Source organism: Lethenteron reissneri, chromosome 14 (genome assembly GCF_015708825.2).
Source record: "Lethenteron reissneri isolate LAM-NWPU_2019-01 chromosome 14, ASM1570882v1, whole genome shotgun sequence".
Taxonomy (NCBI): domain Eukaryota; kingdom Metazoa; phylum Chordata; class Hyperoartia; order Petromyzontiformes; family Petromyzontidae; genus Lethenteron; species Lethenteron reissneri.
In genome coordinates this window covers 10,849,226-10,872,020 of record NC_083792.1, presented here as the reverse complement: position 1 = coordinate 10,872,020, position 22,795 = coordinate 10,849,226, and the positions used below count along the sequence as shown (strand labels likewise).

Sequence of the window (22,795 nt, the reverse complement as noted above, 5' to 3'; positions counted from 1 at the left end):
CTTCTCCGATGTTATTTTGGGTTGTGTCGCTCGGCACGACGTTCAACGTTTCGCTCAACGTGCTGGTGGCTTCTTCAGGAACGTGGAGCGAAACGTCGAATATCACGCCAAAGCAACACTCGGGTACAACCTTGCAACCTTGAAACACCGCACACACCAAGATGTAGCATCGCACGTGGTCGGCGTGTGCATAATGGTCGAACGTTTGAGCATAAGAAGATGACGTATGACGTATTAGGTCCTACGGTGCAGATTGGCGACAGAGCAGAGAAGTGCATTACAAATCGAAACGGTTTTAGGAAATGCATTGAAGGACGGCGGGCATTTTTCGTTACGCAATTAAAATATGCTCCGTTCAAAATCTTGGATGGCACATACAACAATGGAAGTTTATTACGGTGATAAATGTTCTTTTGGAGCAAAATATGCTTTTTTAAGGTTATATTTAAAAACACGATGTCCGAGTATACGTATTTTAGTTGTATTAATAAATGCCTTAATTGATCGGGGGCACAGTGGTGATTTCGCCATGCTATGAGAAAGACAAAGATCCCCCGCATAGCCTCTAACAGACTGTTGGGGCGAGTGATGTTAGTGAGCAGCACCTATGAAGGCTGGCACGGCACACAAGGGGGGGGGGGGGGGGGTGGGTAGCCAGCCCCACGCCTGGCCGCCTTTTGTCTCCCAAGTGGCGACGTTTACTACACACCGCTACACCAGATACTCATTTGAGGCTGAGCCGACCGAGGGGAGGAGGCCCAAGACCGGTTCCGATAATTATCATCACCGGCGTTGGCCGTGAGCGGGAATCGAACTCTGGTCGCCGGGTTCGTAGCTAAGCGCTCTAACGGCTACACCACCGATGCCATGAACCCATTGACCAACATGGCATTGGAAGAGCCTTCATACAGCAGTGCATTGATCGATGGCTCTGATAAATTCATTGTTATTGTCACCAAACGCCTTGAGGATGTTTCCAATTAAATAGCGTGTGCATTGTCACGAACGTTTTAAAAGTACACATTTTCCCAAATTCAGATGTACAATGCGCCGCTGAAAATTAGAAACGAAAACATTGGGCGAGGAAGTGTTTTTAATATAAATGTAAATGAGAGAGTTTCTGAGGTGGGGGAAATAATGATACAGTTAATAATATTCTCGTCAATTAATAATGTTTTTTTTTATGCTAGAAGTCGAGAGAGAAAAAAAATAGCTGTAATATATTTTATAAAGAGATACTGGGTATCAAGTAGGCTGCCAGGTAACCAGATGGCATAGTGGTTGCTTGACTCACAGATAACAAGGGTATCAAACAGAACTTTGATGAGACCCACACTTGTACTATTTTATTCCACCCCCCCCCTTCTCCCCAACTGTCACTGTGATATTCAGTCCGAGAACATCCAATCCGGAGTGCCTGGCAAGCCACTCGCCCCCCTGAATAACGTGTGAGGCAAGCATTCTTGGCACTCTCTGTGCATCAAAGCTTCCCCAACACCTCAACTGAAGCTCAAGGGAGGAAGGCACTAACAAACAAACGCATGTCTCTGTGCGCGTAGTAAAAAAAAAAGAACATCGTGGCAAAATTGCATTCGTATTGGCAAATATATATATATTCAAGTTTTTCATTTTTTCAAGTTTCATGTATTAGGTATAGCCCTGTGAGCCATTCGGCTCTTGAATCGGGTGCAACCGCAACAAACAAAAAAACTAAAACATGAACAAGCAAACATCTTAAAGTGACTATGTGCAAACAGAAAATCCAAGAAAAGACAGCAAAATATTGCATAAAAAGCACCGTACACCAACGCTGTGTGCAAAAATCTTTTTATGCAAGTGAAATCAATGCTTCGGCTAGTTTTAAGCCCTTATCTCTTGTAAACGGGACGGGATTCGTGGGCGAGTTGGACGTGTTTAAAAAGCAGCAGTTTTAGAGACCCCTCATGCACGGTGGACTCCGAGACTGGTTTCACCTGTGGGGTGGACACGCAAAGCTGCCCGGTGCACGTGTCCGACGTTTCTGCTCCACGTTGACAGGAAGCTCCTTTAGTCTTCCTGAAGCTCGTTGAGTTTCTTGAAGACTCTCCCCAGCAGCGCGCCGAAACAGAAAACGTCGGGCACCGTGCGTGAACGACCCGCAAAGCACATCGGAGAGCTGTCCAGCACAACTTATGCGGTAGAATGCTAAGCTGGTTGAGGGGGTTAGTAAGAGTGAGTAACGGTGAGTGCGGGATCAGGATCATGATAATAACGGCACCTGTTCGCCTGCCCGCCCGCCTGCTCACCTGGGCCTGATCACCTGGGCGACTTCCCGGCTGTCTGCTGCAGCAGCGGAAGTCGCCGCTTGCAGAGTGCCCCGTGCAATGTGCGTGCAGAACGCTTTGCTCACCGCTTCATCTGCACAATTATTGTGGGAAGCCTCGATAACGGATTTTCCATCAACTTCACAGCAAACGCTACGGCAAGCCAGCATTACAAATGTGCGCCCGGTGTTGCCTCGTGTGCCGTGAGGATCGCCACTGAAACAAAGCCGTGTCGGCCACGTGCACGCTCTTACGGACTCTTTAATTGATTTAATTGATAGGTAAAGGTACATTTGCAGCCTTGCAATTGCTTGCTCACGCTCCTGTTGGCAGAAGGGCCTACGCTCAAGGGAGCCCACGGAGCGCCCCCCTCTAGATTATATTTTGGCCTACTCTTCCATACTAGTGAGAGGTCTGGGAGGAGGTTGGAGGACGCTTACTATACCATGCCACACGTGGACCTGCCCCATTTATATAGCTCGTTTGACACGGGCAAGGTAATTTAAGGAAACCTTGTCCATTGTTCCAGCTGCTATGCCAGGAGAGGGACCTCTGGATTGCAGTTTTCGTGCGCTTACTATTTCACCACGGCAGCAATTATTTCGTGAAAATAATTGATAGTCTTTGGATATTTTACCTTTGAATGTTGGTGCTGGCCACGGACAGATTTGCAACTCGTGTGTGCGAGTTTGGACGATATATTTCAACATAATTGTGCTTGTTAGAGAAGCAGGAGCTGCACAGCATTGACAAACCAATGTGTTTGTGCTTCTTCACGATCGCTCAGTCCCCATACATCAGGGCAGGACACGGAGATACCAATCCTGTTGAGAGATTTTAGCACACGACGAACATTAATCCAACTGCATGGCCCCGTTACTCAATGTTGGTCTGAACATAGGGACGGAATGTGTGGCCAACTGCAAACTACAATATTCTATTGGCGTTTGTTTTTACTTACTACAATGAATGCTGATTCATTAAGCAAGTGGCAATTTCTGCTTTGGCAATTAAGAAAACTTCAGTTGTCACACCTGGCACGGTGCTCCGGTGGCATTCCACAGCTGTGTGTGTGTGTGGCTTTTGTGGTGTTAAATATCATTTCGTGTTTGTGTGTGTTCTCTGGTTACTCTGTTTCCTCTCACACACGGCACCCGTAGATGGGATTGGTGGCTAGGCATCCCAATGCAATGCCCGTACAGAAACTAATGGTGAGGTTTGGTGAGGCTCTCTTGTGTAAAGTTCTTTTATGTTATTTATTGCAGCTCTCTTATGTTTGTCGCATCTATTCTCTTTGACATACGGTATGTATATTTTATTAACGTTGCAGAGATAATGGCGAGTCTCTGCTGCTTGTAATGGCAGGCAGCCTCTGGCTTGGACTCGCCATGTATATTTCTCTTCGTGATGGTCGCATACCAATGCCACACACAGCAGTAAACGGCATGGGCTCTTTTTTATAAATATATTATTGGGCTCACAGGCCCTTTAACATACGAAGCAGACACGTCGCGCTTTGAGTTATTGCGGCATCGAATGGAGCCGCACTTTGTTTACTGAAGACGATGCAAAACAACCACCTCCTCGTTAACTTTCGTTCCAGATGGCACGACGGAATTTACAGGAGCAGACCAATCATCCATGTCCCCCCCCCCCCTCAGAAAACAAAAAGGACCAAAAGAACCAATTAATCCCCGGTGACATTCTGGAGAAAGACCATTACCATGAAATCGCAGGACACTAATTTATTTCACGTGGGCAGACGGTGAGAGAGCGGTTTGTTAATCTCCGCTCGCCCGGAGCACATCGGAGGGTGGACGCTTCTCCCGGTTGCGCTGCCGTGCATCTCCTGCGTTGTGCTTTTGGGGCCGTTGCGCGTGACGTGTGGAGCGATGTCCGACGTTTCGCGTCCACGCGCGGGGAGTTTCTGCCCGCGCCGGGAGCAACACACGTCGTGTGTAGGGTTGCATCTGCGATCGTCCACATTTGCTAAGCACGTGACCTGTTGTTCGTGTGTGTGTGCGCGCGTGTTATTTAGACATTTGTGAATGCCCATGAATGTTGAGAAGGTCCAGATGTTGTGATTGTGACACGGTGCATTTGAGTGCAGGGCTGCATTTTTTTTGTCAAGGTTGCTGAGCACAGTCCCAAAGGCTATGAACGCCGAGTGGCCAGTAACTAGCAGCACTTAATTTGGACGGTGTTCGCTCTGGTTTTAATTTGCCTCATTGATGCACTGTTATGACTTTTTGCTCTTGTCATTTTGGCACAAGTGAGTCTATCCCCTCTCCCTTGAGATCTCGGCTGGTTAAACAAAATAAACTTGACCCAGGTCAAGTTAATTTTTGTCACCTTATTTACGACGTGTTTTGAAGCCCGGTTATCGCTGAGACGGCGAAGTATTTGATAATTCGGCAGCGAAACGTCAATTAATTTCGGCTCGTGATAGAAATCCGTGTGCCGCATGAAGGGCACTGTTATAGATGGTGAGTAGGAGGTGATTAGTCGTCGTTCAAGTGAAGAAATCGTGTTGGAGATAAGAGCCTTGCGAAACACCAGAGTTGAATACTGTACAGATGTGCTTGCTCTCTATGTACAGATTTGCTTGCTTCATTGGCATAATCATAACATCAGCGTGTAATTTAAAAAGAAGAGTAAAAACGACAATTTCTAAAGCGCTGTAAAATGGCGAGCCCTCACACAAGGGTGCCAGCACTTTCACATAACTGTCATGCACTTTTCTTTTTTAAATCATTGATTCCCACACACCCTTTCCACTGCTTGCATCGTGAGCCTAAGAATCAATTTTAACTGATGGGTTTCACGTCACCCCTGCTGCCACGAGATGCCGCTACATTCACCACAGTTGGACAGCATCAATTCTTGACTCAAAGTGCAAAGAGCTTTTAAATCGGTCCAGTGATAGTAAAGTGTGGTCAAGTAATCCCCACGACCCACAAGGAGTGGGGAGGCCCCTCATCCAGCAGTGGCTTGATCAACGGGCCGCACAATATTATGGTACGGTATACGCAGCCTGTGTAAGCATTTAGTCTGCCTATTGTTCACACGGCCAAAGATGGCTTGTCAAAGTGGCATTTTCCTAAGCTTTGTGCAAATAGGCCCGGTAAATGCATTTACTTCCCTGATTGATGCTCGGCTTAATCGACAGTGACCCTGAACGAGTGGGGGCTCTAATGAGCCTGCTGAACCGATTCTCCTCACATGAGCAAGGGCTCCTACAAAGCGTTGACGTTTAGCGGTCAGCGCAGCTCTGCTCCCCGGGAACAGCCGTACTTTTCAAAGAAAGAATTATTCCCGTGCTTGAGCGATTTTTTTTTTAAGAATTTTTTTTTCCGCACCCCACCCCCTCCCACCGAGCAGAGCTGAGCTCATGGATGCAAGTTGCTGCATGAACGCAAAAACAACATTTTAAAAAGTGGAACTGGCATTACGTTGATGACCAATAGTTTGTTGTGAAGTCGCTGCCTCGCTTGTCTGGTGTAAACATGTCCTGGTGTTGAGAGGTTTGCCGGGTTACTCAAAGGTCAGAGCGCCCAGTGGGCTCTGCCAACATCCTTGGGTTTAAATCTCGACATACTCTTAGTTTTTTCGATAAAGTCACGTAGGTAAAAAATGAAATTAATATTAATAAAGATAAAATAATAAAAAATCACGACGTTTCGGAGGCAACACAAGTCGCCGTCATCAGGTGGGACCGTCACAGCCAGATTTTCTGTATCAAGTGAGGCAGGGATTCCAAGATGCAAGTTCTTAAATACAAGTCCGCTTCTTGCGGTTAAATCGTTGGCCCTACAGCTTTTTTGACTTTTACAAATCTACATGGTCCACCAAACACTTTTTCTCAAAAGCGCTCTTTGTTATAGATCTACGCCACCACTAAAATAATTTTTAAAACGTATTGAGAAATGGGTGGATGGCTCAAAATCGGTGCCAAGCTAACACCGCCGAGTTGCTGATTAAACTGGCTTCTCAATTGCATTGAGTTGATAGTCTGAGACTGATTGAATGACTGCAGACAATTTGGTGTACCGAGGATTAAATCAGGCATTGACTGTTACATGATGGATATTATTCTCTTGCAGCAGAGTGGGAAAAGCATTGTCCCCTTGTATGAATGAGAGATCACTAGACAATATTTCAAGGGCAGTTCTGTGATATCTCCTTCCACTGACTGTTCTCAAACACAGGGGGATGCGCTGCTCTGTGACAATTCAGAATGGATTCCTCATCTAATGACGTGACGTCGGAAACGCAGTCCAGAAAAAAAGTGAGGGAAAAGACAGAAAAACATCCCCAGTGTTGGCAAACCAACTTGGTTATTTTACACTTCACAGCATGGGGAAAAAAATGTCTCCTTGCATGATAGGTTTCTTTCATCATGAAGAAACTAGAGGTGGTGCTTATGTCTATCAACGAGTGGAAGGGCAGTGCAGCCCGTCCACACAGAACAACGTGGTGAAGTATGGTCAGATATCCCTTCAGGCCAGAAAGGAGTGAGGAGGCCTGGACAAACTCAGCTGTACATGTAGATGCAATAGGGAACGATGTACCGTACCCGATGAAGTTACACTATTAGTGTGGGTATGAGACCACTGCGGTTTGTGAGTGCTTTGTGCAGGGTAGATAATGTATGGTAAATTATTGGCAACCTGACATATACAAAAAAACACAGCAAATTGTAACTTCAGTCTCTTAGGGCAAGAGCTTTGTGATGTTGCGGTGGGCAGAAAGCATTAGCGAGATGTGGTGGCATCAACAGCTTTGGTCATGGTGACATCTTGATCGTGGTCTCTTGATCATCGTAGAGTTCAACTTCAATTCATTACCCGAGTTTGAATGTCGTCGAAGTGCTATTCATCTTTGGGTCATACATTGTGGCTCAAACTTTGAGAGATGAAAAAAAAACCTCAGCCGGGACCTCGACTGTCAGGTTTTCACTCCTTTAAAATTCACTTATAAAACTTGTGCTATGACATTTTCCACTTTATATTTAAAGGGGGCTTTATACCTTTGGGGGGGGGGGGGAGGGGTGGGGATGCCCTTTGTTAATTTAATTGAGCCACAGATTATATTCTAGAGAGTCATTGCCAAGGTCTGCTTCCAGCCAACACAACCAGAGTTTGTTTTAAAGCTTTATCTAATTCCTGTGGCATATATATAACTTTAAACACCAAATGCCGCAAGTTTAAAGGATTGGATAATTCAAGCTGTTGAACTTCTCCCTTGACATTTTGCTATTGCTCTGTAACGGTGTCTACCTGTACCCAAGAGAGAGAGACGCATTGACACCGACTCGGATTCCTTCGGCTGTGTTCCTTAACTCATAAATGCATTCTTTATCTGGCACCAGTTCATTTGATTTGAAATGAAATCTATGACGCTTCTGTGCATCGCTGCCTCCACTGCGTGCGCTGTGAGGCCGCTGTCAAGGTCCCCGACGCTGCGTCGCCGTACACCAGAGGTCGCAACCGGGTACCCGATACCCGTACCCTACCCGATACCCGGCTACCCGTACCCGGCCGCGACCCTGGTGCGGCCGAGTACGGGTAAGGAATCAAAACCCGTTTGCGACCTCTGCTTCGCGTGCAGCAAGTAACTGCAAAGGGTGGGGGGGGGGGGGGGCTGCATGTTTAAAGTCTCCCCTCCCCCCCCCACCGCGGTTGTTCCTTTCCCGCCAGTGGGAGCAACGACCTGTTCACCGTGACCGGCCGCATCGACGTGGAACGACGCTCACGAGTGAGAGAAGGAATTGACGGAGAGCGACGTGGGGGGGGGGGGGGGGCGGGGAGCCGCGCGCATGAAGAATTCAAGGGCGGGCACTTCATGAATGCCGAGAATACTCCGGCGGCACCATTTAGCAGACGAGGCCCAGGAGACGCGCCCGTTCCCATCTCGTCGCGTCCAATTAATAACTTGAGTCGCTGGGTGGTGGAGCGTGGTGCATCGTGCTATGGACCTCGACGACACGTGTTCGACTCCCGACTGTCGGGTAACGGCAGCAGTGAGCGATGTCCAAGTCGGACCTGTCAATTCGCCAAACCACACACTGACCAGCTTGGTGAAGTACGGTCACATGAGCCCCATGACCAACGCGATGGGGTGAGGCTTTTATCCAGCAGTGGATTGGCAAGGTCTGTGCAGTATATCATTGACTATTTATAAGTCGTTGAGAGGCTGTTAGGGTGACGTGACTATTTTGGGAAAGATGAATCATTGCGTCGTAGTGAGCACATAATGAGAAATCACCCACCGCCTATCCCGCCTTCCTCTTCAAGACTATTTAAGACGTTCTCTCTGTAAACCTCAATATTACTAAAACCTCACTAAATCCGTTGTTCTCTCCCATCAGTTTCAGTCAAATGCATCCCTATTTTTTAGTATGCACATTAATGACATAACCATTGAATAAAGACAGGATACTTCACGGCTCGAAGGGATAATGGGCGATGTTCAGGAATAACGAAGGGTGGTGGCAGCCAGTGAAGGCCTCTGATAGGATGACTACCGAGGGAGATGGAGCGATGAAATAAATTCGTGCGCAGGTGCTAGGTGGACTGTCGCATCGCACGATCGCGAAGGATGATGACAGCAAGGGGAAGTGGGGGGGGGGGAGGCCTTCATCCAGCAGTGGATTGACCATGGCTGTTGATGATGACTATTATTTGTAATTACCCTGTTATTTTATGTGGAGTTCAGAGAAGCGGCAGCACCAGCTTCATATGTATCTATTTTGCGAGGAAGACTTGGGTAACAAAGGTAACCAAACAATCAAGCAACCTCTAAATGCATCTGTGAGATTTTCATACCGTTTCCTAAGCCGCATCTTGGAATCGCAGGTGGAGTGGTGGCGCAGTGGTTAGCCTGTGGGGGCTTATGAACCTTTGGCGACCCCAATTTGATTCCCGGCTATGCCTAACGTTGGTGGCACGTGATATCAGAACCAGTTCTGCCCCCTATACCCCCCCACTCCTCTGCCAAATTGCACTGACCAGCGTGGTGAAGTATGGCAACAACAACAAAAAGCCCATGACCGATATGGCATGTGGAAACAGTTGTCAATATTATTTTTCTATTCTTTTTTTATGTATTAGGATATATTCTATTGGGGCTATAAAAATTACACTGAGACCCGTTGGCCGATAAGGCTATTCCGTTTTACCATCGCCCTCCACTCGGTTATTACCAGGTTAGGCCCACTGAGCTATTTCGCTCTTTTTCAGAAGTGACCTTGCCACAAATGAGAGCTCGACTAAGTGGCTTGTCACGTGTACATTTATAGCAGCCAAAATCACCTAAATGCACGTTGATTCTAAATGCGAAGGGGGAAAAACCGGAGAACCCAAAAGAAAAATCCACGCGACATGCAAAGTCCAAATAGACAGCAGGCGTCAAGGTCTGGATCGAACCCACGACCTCGTGTATACCAGGCGAGGTAGTTAACATCTCCTCGCCACCGTGGAAAACAAAACAAGTGGGGACGAGAGCAAGGCAGTCGGCAACGCAGAGGGGGACCGTAAAACACTCACGAGATAGTCAATGTCAAGTATTGCTGCCCTCCTGTCTTATATTTGGTTACAAAATATGGACCCAGCAGCGTGTTACTTATTAGGGATGCAAAAAAAGCCCCATTGTACGCTTTGTAAACATTGCAGACGCTCTCACGAGCGATGAGCTTGCCAGATGTAAAACAAAAGGCAGCGAGATCACAGTCGGCTGCAATTGAGCTGCACCTGGTCGTAATTTCGAATCTGATGTTCAGCCCTCTCCAGCTTTAAACAATTTTTAAAGAAGACTCCGACCCCCTCCCCATTAGTGCCTAATTGTCACTCTGAAGTGGGCCTTCAAAGTCTGCAGTTGAAATGCTGCGTTGTTGGCCTCGGCATGTCTCGCTGATGCAACGTTCATCAGATGAAAGGTAGAGCAAAACGTGTCCCCCCGGTCTAGTTAATTGGTTTGGCTTTAGCAGAAGAAATATATTATTACACAGCATCAATACACAAGAGTGTATTGATGCTGCGTATAATCCGCCGTATATTTCGTGGCAAACGAAACAAATAAATTTTGCACAAAAACAAAAAAAATGGAGTGTCAAATGCACTGCATTTTGGTTCTCGACTGTATATGGGCACAACACAAACGAGATGTATTCATGCTAATTAAAAAACGTTGCTCAAATGCCTGACCTCCCAGCAGGGAAGGGCAAATGTGTTTAGGATTATTAGACATTGTGGGATTTAGCAGAACTGCCCAAGGCTCTGAGAAAGCAAGAAACATGTTTTTGTTTTCACCATTACGAAACGACAATGGGTTGCCGGCTCACGACAAGAAAGGCGGCTCCTCGGGTTCTGTTTTAGCCTCGGGCTGCTGCTCCTCTTCTCACGCGACGATGTAGATTGGTGGGCTCGCCTGAACTTATGACCCACACCACCATCTCACATCTTTACGAGATGTACTGTCCGACAAAAAATGCTTATTGTTAGTATTATTTCCGTGTTTTTTTCGCCTTAGGATCGTTTGATTACTTATGTTTTCAATAACGCTGTGTAATATCCATCAGATGTAGTGATAATAATAATAATGCCATTTATGTATCCAGGAAAGTCTCGGTGAGGTATCGAGACTACACACACACACATTTGGCTGGTTCTATGAATGAGTGTTTGGAAATCGGAGGAAATCGGAGTACTTGGAGAAAACCCACCACCTACAAGGGAGGGTTACACTAAAGTATTTACTCATAGATTGAATACTCCCTCGATGTGTTGATGTGTGTCACCTAATGATCACCTCGCAGGCCCAGCCTACACCATCTGGTATAATCACGCGGTCTTCCTTCCAGCTACCAATCAGCTCTGTGAGCGTCCACGATCTGATGAAATCAAGCACATTCATTGTAAATTGGTCCGATTTGAAACGCTTATCTGGTATATCAATTCATAAAAAAGGAACCTATTAGATGACCGCCATTGGCTTCAATTCCTCACCGTCATAATGCTCATCATCGTGTGTTTTGCCCGCGTAATGAATCCTGAGAGCTCATTAATGGAGCCTGGTAGGGGCATCTCAGGCCACTCGTGGCAATTGCCGGGGTTACCCAGAGTTTGTTTAAAATTGCATGAACGTCAGCGTGTACGTGTGCTTGATGGTGCGCACGTGAAAACGCACGCAAGCGCCGAGACGGGGGTAGATGCATTTTTTACGCGTGACTGCAGCAGGCTTTTCTTCAAGGCAGCCTCAGGTGTGCGGGGAGTGGTTGGGTGACTTGTGACCGATGCTTTAAGCTTAACCTTGACAATAACTGCATGGGCACCACCACCGGCCTCTGTGATGACAATAACAATAATAATTTCAGCCTGTGACGCGCACAGTAGTCGCTCGCTCTCGCAGACGGAGAACGACTCTGAGCCATGACAATGAACCACAGACAAGCGGGAATGCAGCCACTGGGTGAGCTGGTGCCAAACAATTTCCCAAGCTCTGCAGTCTTCTATATATTAAGTTGTTATTGGCCAATTAATGATGTGTTTAATTCATGGAATATATATGATGATGAAGGAGGGGGCCAATGGGGAAGATTCACCCCCATCCACAGCGCAGGCCACCCTTCTCGTCTTAAGGAGATGAATCAGAATTTGTATTTATACTGATGATGGTTCAGGGGCAGCCCTGCAATTTCTTGCTCACGCCACCACCGTTGGTACAAGACTTCCCTTTGGTGCAGCTCTCGAGATCCTCCTCTCGAGGTTATGTTGGCCGACTCTTCCATGCTGGTCAGATTCATTGGAAAGAGGTGGAGGCGACCAACGCGTCATCCCACCACGCGCGAGCTGCCGATTTGACGAGCTTGTGCCCTCTCGTCTACTTGAGAAGAAGCCGACTCTGTTCGCATGTGACGGAGTAGCTTTCTGTCAGTCACAGCACTTAATTGGATGACTCACGATAGAGAATCGAGTCGGGGCTCATTACGCCGGAAGGAACAAGGGACCTATGCTATTGATCATGAGCTCTATATGACCAATGTCAAAAAAAATGTGAACATTTTTTCACGAAGGCATGCTAACTTAATGGGGTTTCGAAGGATGTCTTAAACATTTTCCCATTTCTCTAAAAAAAATTGGAGATGACAGTTGGAAATAGTATTTTGTTAAATTAATAAATACCTCGCTCCTAATGCAGACGACGTGAAGCCTTTGTGGAAAACTTCAACTGTGAAATTGTATTGGTCTTTTATAGTCTATAGATAAGCAGTACAATAGACATTAAATTATCATCATCGTCAGCCATGATCTACGCACTGCTGGACGGAGGCCTGCCCAAAGCCTTCATCCCATCTATCACCGTCTCATGATGCAACAATCTATCTGGCAGTAGCGCACAAGCCCGTCCCATCGCTCTGTCTTAGCACGGTTGCCAACGTACGGTGCGAAAAAAGTTCAACGTACGTACATGGCGGGCGGCCTCTCAGGAAAGTGTTCTTCCTTTGTCTGCCACTCCACCATCACTCAACCACTGCCAATAATCGCTCTCAGAAACGAGTCCTGTCTGAGTGCTTTTTTCAGACTTGCCTTCCCATAAAATCTAACATTTAAAGTAAAAAATGCCTCTCTACTTTTCACTTATTTTGTTATTTTATTTCACTCCTTACCTTTTCTTATGCTATTCGTAGCGCAGTTGGTGTGAGCCGTTGAGGGCATTACGGGTTTTTTCTCCATTCCTGTTGCTATGTCCCCTGTACCGTTCTGTTGTCATGTGCCTATTTTATTTATGGCGATATTCATTTTGCATTGCTCTTATGCTCTCTAATCCATACAATCTCAAAGCCATAGTTGGACTGAATCTAAATACAACCGCATCTCAAGATGCGATACACACTGGGGAGGCATTCAGTTGCTTTCAAACAAGGGAAAAAGGTGGGAGGTTGCTTGGGAACGAGTGCAGAGAAAGGTTGGTGACCCAGGAGAAGCGACTTTTCAATTATGTTGGCTCGCGGAAGAGGGAATTGCAGACGATAGGTGCAGCATGGGAGAAGGGGCCACCTGCTCCGCTTCATGGTTTAGATGCACGGGGCAAAGTTGGAGACAGCTCAATGTATACACCGTGGCGGGTAGGAGGGGGCTGTCCGTAAACATCACAAATAGCCACGTGACCTTAATCTGCATCACAGTGGGTTCGTTCAGAATTTAAAAATCGCGCAATAAAAAAAACAACACAAGCGGGCATGCAGTCGCTTCGTCGATAAACGCCTTCCACATCGTTGTCTTTCGTGTTCTAACGATAATGTCTATAATCTAACCCATGTCCTTTTGTTGTTCTGCAGCACTTCCTTCAAAGCGCAATGATCGTTGGAGGTCACGCCTTTTGGCACGTGCGCGCGCTCTCTATCCCCTTTTTGTGAAAACGCACAATAAACGCTCGTGCGCGTGCTGCCCTTCTTGGGAGGTTCATAGGGGGTTTTGTTGTGCCCTGATTGCAGCACATCGTGTTCCCTGCCTCAGGACAGACGACACGGGTGCTCCGCTTGTTCCGTCATTATTCCTCAATATCATTTCAAAAAAGATAAATAAGCATATCAATAATATGCGGCCCCTTTCTCGATCCATTTGCTCGCTGAAGTAATTATTTCCCCCCTCCTTCCTCCCCCACCGTCCACCGCCATGGGGGTTGTTGACCATACTTCACAACGGGGCCCAGTGTAGGTGGCTGAATGGGTGGTGGTGGTGGTGGTGGGGGGTGCTGGTTCAGATATCACTCCTCACTGATGGCCGGAATTGCAGTTGGGTTACCGGGTTCGTATCGCGGTGCACTAACCACTGCAACACTGCTTCCCTCAAGATTTTTGTTAGCACAGTTTTATTATTTCCTGAACGTATTTTCGAGGCGTGTAACAATTCACCCCCCCTCCCCAGAGATTTTGCTGAATTATCACGATTGTGACGATTGCAGATTTTTTTTTTTCGCATATAGTAACACTGGCATACCCCTTTCATCTACTTAAATTGTAGTGTGTGCTCATGTAAATTACAGCACTTGTTCGCAACTGTCTCTCCTATGTTCTGTCTCATTTGTTTAGTCTTTTTTTATTCTACGTCTCTCTGGGTTTTTTTCTCCATCTCAATTGAACCACTTTGCCTGTTATTTTGCTCCGTCACCCAAAACCTAACGTTTCCGTACAATTCTCAAAAATTCTGAACAAACTAACCGCACAGGATTGGATGAACGCACATTCGAGCGTGAATATTTCCTTCAATAGTTGAATCAATGTGTCGTTGCACACGTGTGCTATTTTTTTAGCTGATGTCCACTTCGTGAGGAGTGTCCTCTTTTTCGTGAATCCATCGTCGTCGAGGATGATCGTCTTCCATCATTGTCTTACCTGTGGGTCTAAAGATGGCTAATTAGGCCGACGATCTGGGATCGACGGATTCTGCAGTGGCAGCTCGGGATGCCGCGTGTTTCCGAGCGGAATGGGTTGGGCCTAGATTGTTGATCCGATCCGTGATGTCGCTGCTGCTACCGCTTTTGTCGCTCACTTTTGCCGCCTCCTATCATCGTCGTAGGGTTTCGAAGTGCCGACATCCTTGCTGCAGACTCTTCCATAATTTAGGCAACGCCATGGTTAACATTTCACAATCATCCTAATAATACGTACGGGCTGTCATATCTCTAGTCTCGTGTGGATTTTTTATACAGTAAGTCGATGGCTTGATGCAAACACCAAATCAAATGCACCATCACCATCCCAGCATGGGTGAAATAGTGGGATCGTCTGACGCGTGGTATTTAATAAATGTAGTTCTATATTGTGTCATCCATGCGAATTGCATCTCAAAACCCTGTAGAATTTGTAACGCCCACAGTTTTCACAAGGAGGCCCGTGAAACCCACAGACAAAGTGGGAAGGCAGCCAGAACCGGCGCCAACAATCGCCCATGCTCTGCGGTTTTAGGAGCAAATCTTCCTCGCCAACGAAACGAAGGACATATTGTTTCTATATAAATTATAGTCCGAAATGATTGACGTACTATGTCCAAGTAAAAAAAATTCAAAACGTGTGACTTGACTTAAAACATTTACCCGCGTCTCGGAATCGTCTGAAATGTGCGTCCTCATAGTTAAACTGCCCAGGAGGCGTTCCTCCATCGCTTTGTGTGTGTGAGGTGATCACGTGTGTGTGGTCCTCATGTGCGCTGACAATGCTTGGTTGGGTCAAGCATCCTTAGGAAGGAAGGGCGGTGGGGGTGTACATTTTGAGGAGCCAAGGGTACACGTGAAGCCTAGTAAATGACTAAGCCCCGTATAGGTGGTGCGATCCCAGTGTGTAAAAAAAAAAGTTTTGACGAATCTTTTTATTACATCTTGATTTCAAGCTTTCGTGACTGCAGGAATCAAAGAGTATTTTATTACAGTTGAACGGATGATTTCCCAAAAGCATTTTGGGCCTGCAATCGATTGGCTCTTTATTTCATCATTTTGATCCTGGTCCACATTCAATAATGTCATATATTATATATATACATACACACACACTTTTCAATTTTCCAGTTGTGCCTCTTCCAAAACATGCATTTGTTCAGCAAACTTGTTGTGACATGAGTTTTGCTTTTTTGTGCAGGTGTTAGGTGGATCGTTTCCATCGCTGTACCGTCACAGAATAACGGCAGCTTGCGAAGGCCTTCAATCGGCAGTGGATTGATATCATGGCTGATGATGACAATTCACTTCTTCCCCAGCCCCCCCCCCCCACACCACCATCCACTAGCACGCTCACCCCCGTGCATTGTTGTCGTTGCCGTCCCAGGCTGTGGGTCGAACTACCACAAGCGCTGCGCCTTCAAGATCCCCAACAACTGCAGCGGCCTGCGGCGGCGCCGTCTCTCCAACGTCTCCCTCACCGGTATCACGGGCATCGCCGCCCCCAAGATGGCCGGCGAGTGCAGCAGCGCAGACGACACGCCGCCGGTACCGACCCCCCCCCAACCCCCCTTGCCCCCCCCCCCTCTTCTGCTTCTTCCACTTCCGTCACCCACGTCACAGAATAAATGCTGCCCGCCCCACCAAACGTTTGTTTCCCCTGGCAACTAATAGCCAGGAATATTGGTTCCCCCTTCAGTCTCCGGCAAAAAAAGTTGCTCGGTTTGCTTTCCAGGTAGCTTTATTTGCCACGCCGTCCATTTGGTCTCTAACTTTGTCCTCGGCGATGCAGCCTCCTACCGCTCAATTTTGACACCTGACCCAAACCTGGGGGCACAACCAATGAGGAGGGGATAGACACACCGCTCGCTGCGGCGCACACACGCTGTTTAGAGGAGCCAATGTTGGTTTACACCAAGCCCGTTGAGGGGGGCTCTAGACTGGTCTTGATCTGCTCCTGATGCTTGACATTCTCTGCCCCTGGTTCTCCACCGCTACTGATTCCCTCTCCCATCTTGGAAAATTACCCGCAGCATGTACTTAATTGGGACTCTACATGGCTATTATCGTCCCCTACTGGGAGGCTCATGCCCCAGGTTACCTGCAAATGAGATACATCCTAGTCTCTTGAGTTCTCACCCAAATTCTTTAAGGCCAGACTTAAGTTCTTCCTCTGCCGTATAACTGGTTCCTTTCCGTAAGAATGCTCTCGCTAAATTGTCGCACACTTCCACCTCCAAATCACCACCCCTTCTTTCTTCCTCTGGTTGCTCCTTCAAACCGCGCATGCACGTCACGATACGTTCATCGTAAGAGTGGACGGTTGCAGTGTTCTGTTAACGGCTTCTGCCACAACTGGTTTGTCAATCCGCCCATCGTGTTTTTTTAATATATTTGATTTTGTTGTTGTTTGTATTTACCGCTTGTGTTATCAGTTGGCTCTCATTTGTTGTTATTTGTTGCCTGTCATGTAACCAGTGTGTGTTAATCATTATATTCACGCCTTGTGACACGTCCATACAATTGTGTAAAGATCCATAACGGTTTCTGCGCTTGTGAATGTTACTGGTGCTGTCCCACCCACCCACGGCTTGGTAACCTAGGCGGCCGTCATTATTGACCACCCCCACTGGCCCAGCCTGCATATGTACGTACGTACGTATATTGAACTTATTTTGCACCGTACGTAGCCAACCGTGCAATTTGGAGGTGCGGGGGAAGGACGACAAACTAAAAACAAAAATCAGTTCTACCGAAATCAGTTTTCAACCTAGTTTGAAAAGTGCGTAGCTCCAGTAGCTTCCTAATGCTGGGTGGAGGAAGGTTCCAGACGGCCGCAGAAGTGCATCTAGAAGCGCATGATGCAGTGACCACCGTCTTCGATGGCCAGGCAAAAGCCGTTGCTTCGAGGATGAATGCTGCATAGGCGCATGCCAGAGATATACATACCATCTTATTCAGCCCATTAGCCAGTGGTGGAATTTCCTGACATGCCAATGTCAGTGAGAAGACAATGCATCAGAAGACCGCTATTGACTGCCTACTACGTGGGTGGTGCTCGAGCTGTAAATTCTGCTGGTAATTTTTGTTTTTATTGAAATTGACAGTGTTCACGTGGACCTTTCGTCGTTCTCTGTCAAGCTCTGGGTCAAGAAATGAACTCTCTCTGACAGTGCCTAATGCTGTGATTCATAGGCAATGCCATATTCAACTTTTGAACGACTTAACATTTTAAAGGCCCTTATCTCGCGTTTCTTGGAACGCTGAAACGATCCTATAAAAAGGAACTCCGTTTGTGTGAACTTGTTTCCTGCTATTTTAAGTGCCATGTGAGAGCCCCTTCAAGCAGTGTTGCTTTGGGGCTGAAGGGGGCTGTGCCCCCCCCGCTCTTCTAAGCCTCACCCCCCCCCCCTTTCTAATTTATCATCGTACAACTCAGCATTGGGTCGTCGCAGACCTTCCTCGTACACATGGAGCAGCCTACACGATAGAAAATGAGCAGCGTATATTTAAGCTGCTTGCGTTGTGGCTGAAACGTCACGTCGTGAGAATTGTATTTTATTATGTTATATTTTTATTATTTTATTATTTCCCTTCTACGTGACTTTACCGAAAGAACCAAGAAGAAGACAATAAGCAACCTGTATCATTACTCCTTCTGTTTCACGTTTAACGTTGGTTTAAGGTTTCTTCAACGTTGCCTGTGTTGTGGTGCCCCACGTGACTAATTGCATGCCTCCCCTCCCAGGGCTGTCGTAAGCTTCTCATTCCGGCAAGGCAGAGGCCGCCGCTTCTCTCTCCCCTTTGTCGGTTGCCTCTTGGCCCCGATTATTGGCGCTGGCCATGCCCTCCACGTGTCAGGACGCACAAAAGGGGCACTCCTTGTCCCTCTCTGGCGTCGAGTTACGCGAGAACCCAGCAGCCGTCGTATTTATTTTTCGTGTCCAAAGAAAAATGTGCACGGCCGTTTGCATGGGATGGGCACAGGGGTGGGGCGGGGGGGGGGGGAGCGCGGGTGGGGTGAGGTGGAGAGGGGGAAGGTTGCGCTCCTCCTGACCCTGACGGCCTGACCTTTCCATCGCACGCTGACCTTTCCACGCCACTTCCCATGCAAACGTGTGCTTTGATGCGCCCTGGCGCCACAGCTCCCCGCTCGGTATTTGTCAGCTTTGGGAGCACGACGCCCGCGGATCTCTGCTTTTCCCAAAAAGCCGAGTGGAGAAACAGGCGCACTCGCACACAAATGCACGTGGGCTGTCCTGAACCCCCCCCCCCCCCCACTCATCGTATTAGCCTTAAAAGGCTGCTGTGGGGTGAGCGCTGTTAGCGAGCACCTATCAAGGCCATCGTGGCTCGCGATGGGGGTGGTGTGGCCAGAATCGCATGCGGAGAACACACGCGTGACCATACGGACACACACCACAAAGCGAAGGCACAGATCTCCTGTTTCGCCGACATAGACTGTTGGGACGAGTGCTGTTAGTGAGCAGCCATGAAGGCCCACATGGCACACAATGGGGCGATGTGGCCAGTGCCCTGCCCATCTGCCTTCATTCCCCCCCCCCCCCCGCAATGCTGACATTCACACAGTGTACGAGGTGCTCGTTTTATGCTGAGTTGACCTCTGGGGAGCCCCAGGACGAGTTCAGATATATCTGCAGTGATATTAGCCATGAGTGGGAATCGAACGTGGATCGCCGGGCTCATAGCTTACTGTGCGAACCACGACACTACCGATCCCCACAAAGACGGATGCACACACACGCACACACGTGACAAACACCACCTCGCAAGCCAGTTTTGTGGATCTAGGGGATTTTCCTCAATAATCGTCAGTGTGCCGTCAAATACTATCGCATCAATTCGATCAGCGGCTACCTTTATTAAGCATTGATTATTCTATTGTCAAGCACTCAGCCTCTAAAGTTTTCAAATGCATGAAGGCAGCGATACAACCCCCGAGCACAAATCATTTCTGTTCACGTACAGGCCTCGCGTCATTCACTTCCAAGGATAGTGGCAGCGCAATAACAGAAGGCTCGCAACCAGGGCCAATAACAGAAACGAATAAAAAGTATAATAAATACCCTGCTGAAAATTATCCAACCAAAATTATCGTTGTGGTTCCTATATTTGTTGCAAATAATAATAATAATGAATAAAAACAGATTGGCTTAATCACACAACCCGGCCTGCAGATTTTACAGAAACAGCATTGCCTGGATTGCCTGTAATATGAGGAAGGGATACCAGGAATCAGAAGGGAAATAATTTGCGGTTGTGGTGGAATCATGGATGACTGGCCACAAACTTTGGGGTCGGTCACCCATGAAATGTACAGTGGTGCATTTATGTAGATCCATTTAACTGTGCAGAGAATGGTACTTGTTTGATCTGGGGTTTTTTTTTTCTATTTAGACGTGCAATTGCACCCATGCGATGGCTTGCCTCACGCCACTGATGTCAGAAGGGCCTCGACTAGGAGCGCTCGAGGGCGTTTTGTCTTTACTTTGGCCTACTCTTCCACACTGGCCAGACGTTGGAGGGGGTGGGAGCAACCACACTTGATCTCCACCGCACGTAACCTACCGATCGATTTAACCGTGGCGCAGCGATTAATGGTGCTGAGTTTGACAGAGGCGATGGGGGTGGTTTAAAAAAATAAAAAAATGACCCAATTGTTCAACTGCCAGGCCGGAAGTTTGAGTTGAACCGGCGACCTCTGCTTTTCGAGTCCAGTGTGCTGACCGTTGCACCATAGCAGCGTCCCATTAACCCATCCTTACATGTCATGCATTTGATGTGGGTTTTTTTGTTGTCGCTTATTAATCACTTGTGGCATTGGTGGTATTGAGGGAGCTTTCATATATATTTGTGCATAGTTAATGTTATTCATACATTCAACCACTTAAGGCTACATCCCTTTATGTGGCATGGCCACATCTCATTAAAATGTAAGCATGTCCTGCATCAGACGAATGTACTGCTTATTTGTGCACAAATTATTCTCCCTTTATCTTTCTGTCTGCTTGATTTTCTCATCTTTGCAGCCTCACTTTTGACTGCAGTTGCCTCTTTTCTGCAATATTATTTAATCAACAAGTAATGTAAATGTCAAGTTTACATTTTCTCGCAAACACGACAGCCCAATATGCTTTGTGTCAAAGGAATTAAATCTTCTTCCAGCCGAGGGGGAATTTTAATTTCTGCAATTTGTGATGTGTTGTTCTTCCTGCTTGTTTACTGATGCTGTGCATCTACTTTTGTCTCTCCCGACATATTCTCTCTCACTTCCTCTCCCTCCCTCCCTTCACCACGACCCAACACTCGATCCATCCTACTCCCTCACGTGCGTCCCCCACCCCTGATTATGTTTCTTCGTTTCTTCACTCTTGCCTCAATGTTTCCGTTGTTGTTGTTGTTTCCATTTTTTGCTGTTCCTCTCAGCCGCCCACTGCCTCTCCTGGTGGGGAGGTATGTACCTGCAATTCTACTCTCTCATTCGCACGCTCAGGGTTTGCCGTGGCCGGATTAGCGTAGGGCCTTTCGGGGCTACAGCCCTCGGCCTCGACATACGGCTTCATAATAGTTGAATCGTATTTGTGTACCACCGCGATAAACGTCGCCGGTAATTAGTTACGGGCAGCCACAGCATGACTGTGTGTGCGACCGCCAGTCACGTGCACACAATTAAGATCGTTATGTTTATTTCAACTTCGATTTAGATCTACAATTCGTATGTAACGTTAACAAAAACCGGAACGGAAATAACCTCGGTAAAAATAACAATGGTTATGGGTGGTGGTAAATCGGTGAAGGGTAGACGTTTAGTTTACAAAGAGGAGCCCCTCAAGGCTAACAGCCCCCGGGCCCCCATCGAACGTAATCCGGTCCTGAGTGTCGCCACCCCAATACCCACACTCGCTCGTTTTAGTACCAACTTGCTTTTACCACTTTATCACACGTATAGCACTTTGCATGTGTTACGAGTTATGCAAAACTAATAATGATATAATAATTGTGTGTGTTGAAGCAAAACTCAAGACAAACTTGCGAGATTCATCATTCACGCGGCCTAATTTAATGATTGACTTGAAGGCAAAGGTGCAGCTCTGCAATTGGTTGCCCACAGCATTGCTGCATTGGCACCTCCAGAGGGCCCATCTAGAAGGTACTTTTACCTACTTTCTCGCTGGTCAAATGTGTTGGAACAGGTGGAAATACCCACACTTCACCCCACCACACACGATCTGCCGCTCGACGAATCGTCAATAGCCTCTTTAATTCTGCCGGGTGGACAGAGGCGGCGGATATGTAAGAAACTTGACCATTGCTTTAATTGTCCCTTCTCAATGCCAACAATAACTATAATTAATTATTTCTAGATTTGAAGCTTTCGTGACTTCAAGGATTCATATTCTTAGGTTTTTTTCGGTAAAGTCACGTATGTAAAAAAAAATTATAGAAGTAATAATAGAAATAAAAAAATAAATCACGACGTTTCGGAGGCAACGCAAGCTTCCGTCTTCAGGTGGAACCGTCACAGCACGATAGCTTTTATTAATTTTAATTTTTTACCTACGTGACTTTACCGAAAAAACCTAAGTATAATTAATTATTGCTCACTCTGCATGATGTGAGAAAAAAAGATCGTGACCAAATAAGTTGAAATCTAAATCAGAGTTTATTTAGCCTGCAGAAATCTGATGAGCTATGACGCTCGGATGTCCGGTAGGGGGCGCGTCAAAAGGTTACTACAACAAACAAGACAAAAATTATAAGAGTACAAAGTATAGGAAAGGTGAGCAAATCACAAAAAAATAAATACGGAAAATAGATAAGGTATATAAATATATAATGCAGGGAGAGCACCTGAAAGAATGACCACCGTGGAGATTTCGCGACGTAATGAGATTTAGCGATGTAATGAGCTCTCGTGTGCAGGAGATTTAGCGATGTAATGAGTTCAGTGTGCAGGAGTGAGTAAAATTGTGGCATCACAGAACTGTGAGGGATGGTGACAGCATGGGGCAGGCCTTCATCCAGCAGTGGATGGAACA

The 22,795-nt window shown here is 47.0% G+C and overlaps 1 protein-coding gene across 1 annotated transcript in view; it reads left to right on the top strand.

Annotated features, from left to right (window-relative positions):
• LOC133342386 (serine/threonine-protein kinase D1-like) overlaps positions 1 to 22,795 on the top strand; it is a 145,941-nt gene that overhangs the window by 88,057 nt on the left and 35,089 nt on the right. Inside the window, exons 4-5 of the mRNA XM_061551524.1 lie at positions 16,123 to 16,283; positions 21,183 to 21,209. Of these exons, the coding sequence (XP_061407508.1) occupies positions 16,123 to 16,283; positions 21,183 to 21,209 (188 nt within the window). The remainder of the gene's footprint in view (positions 1 to 16,122; positions 16,284 to 21,182; positions 21,210 to 22,795) is intronic.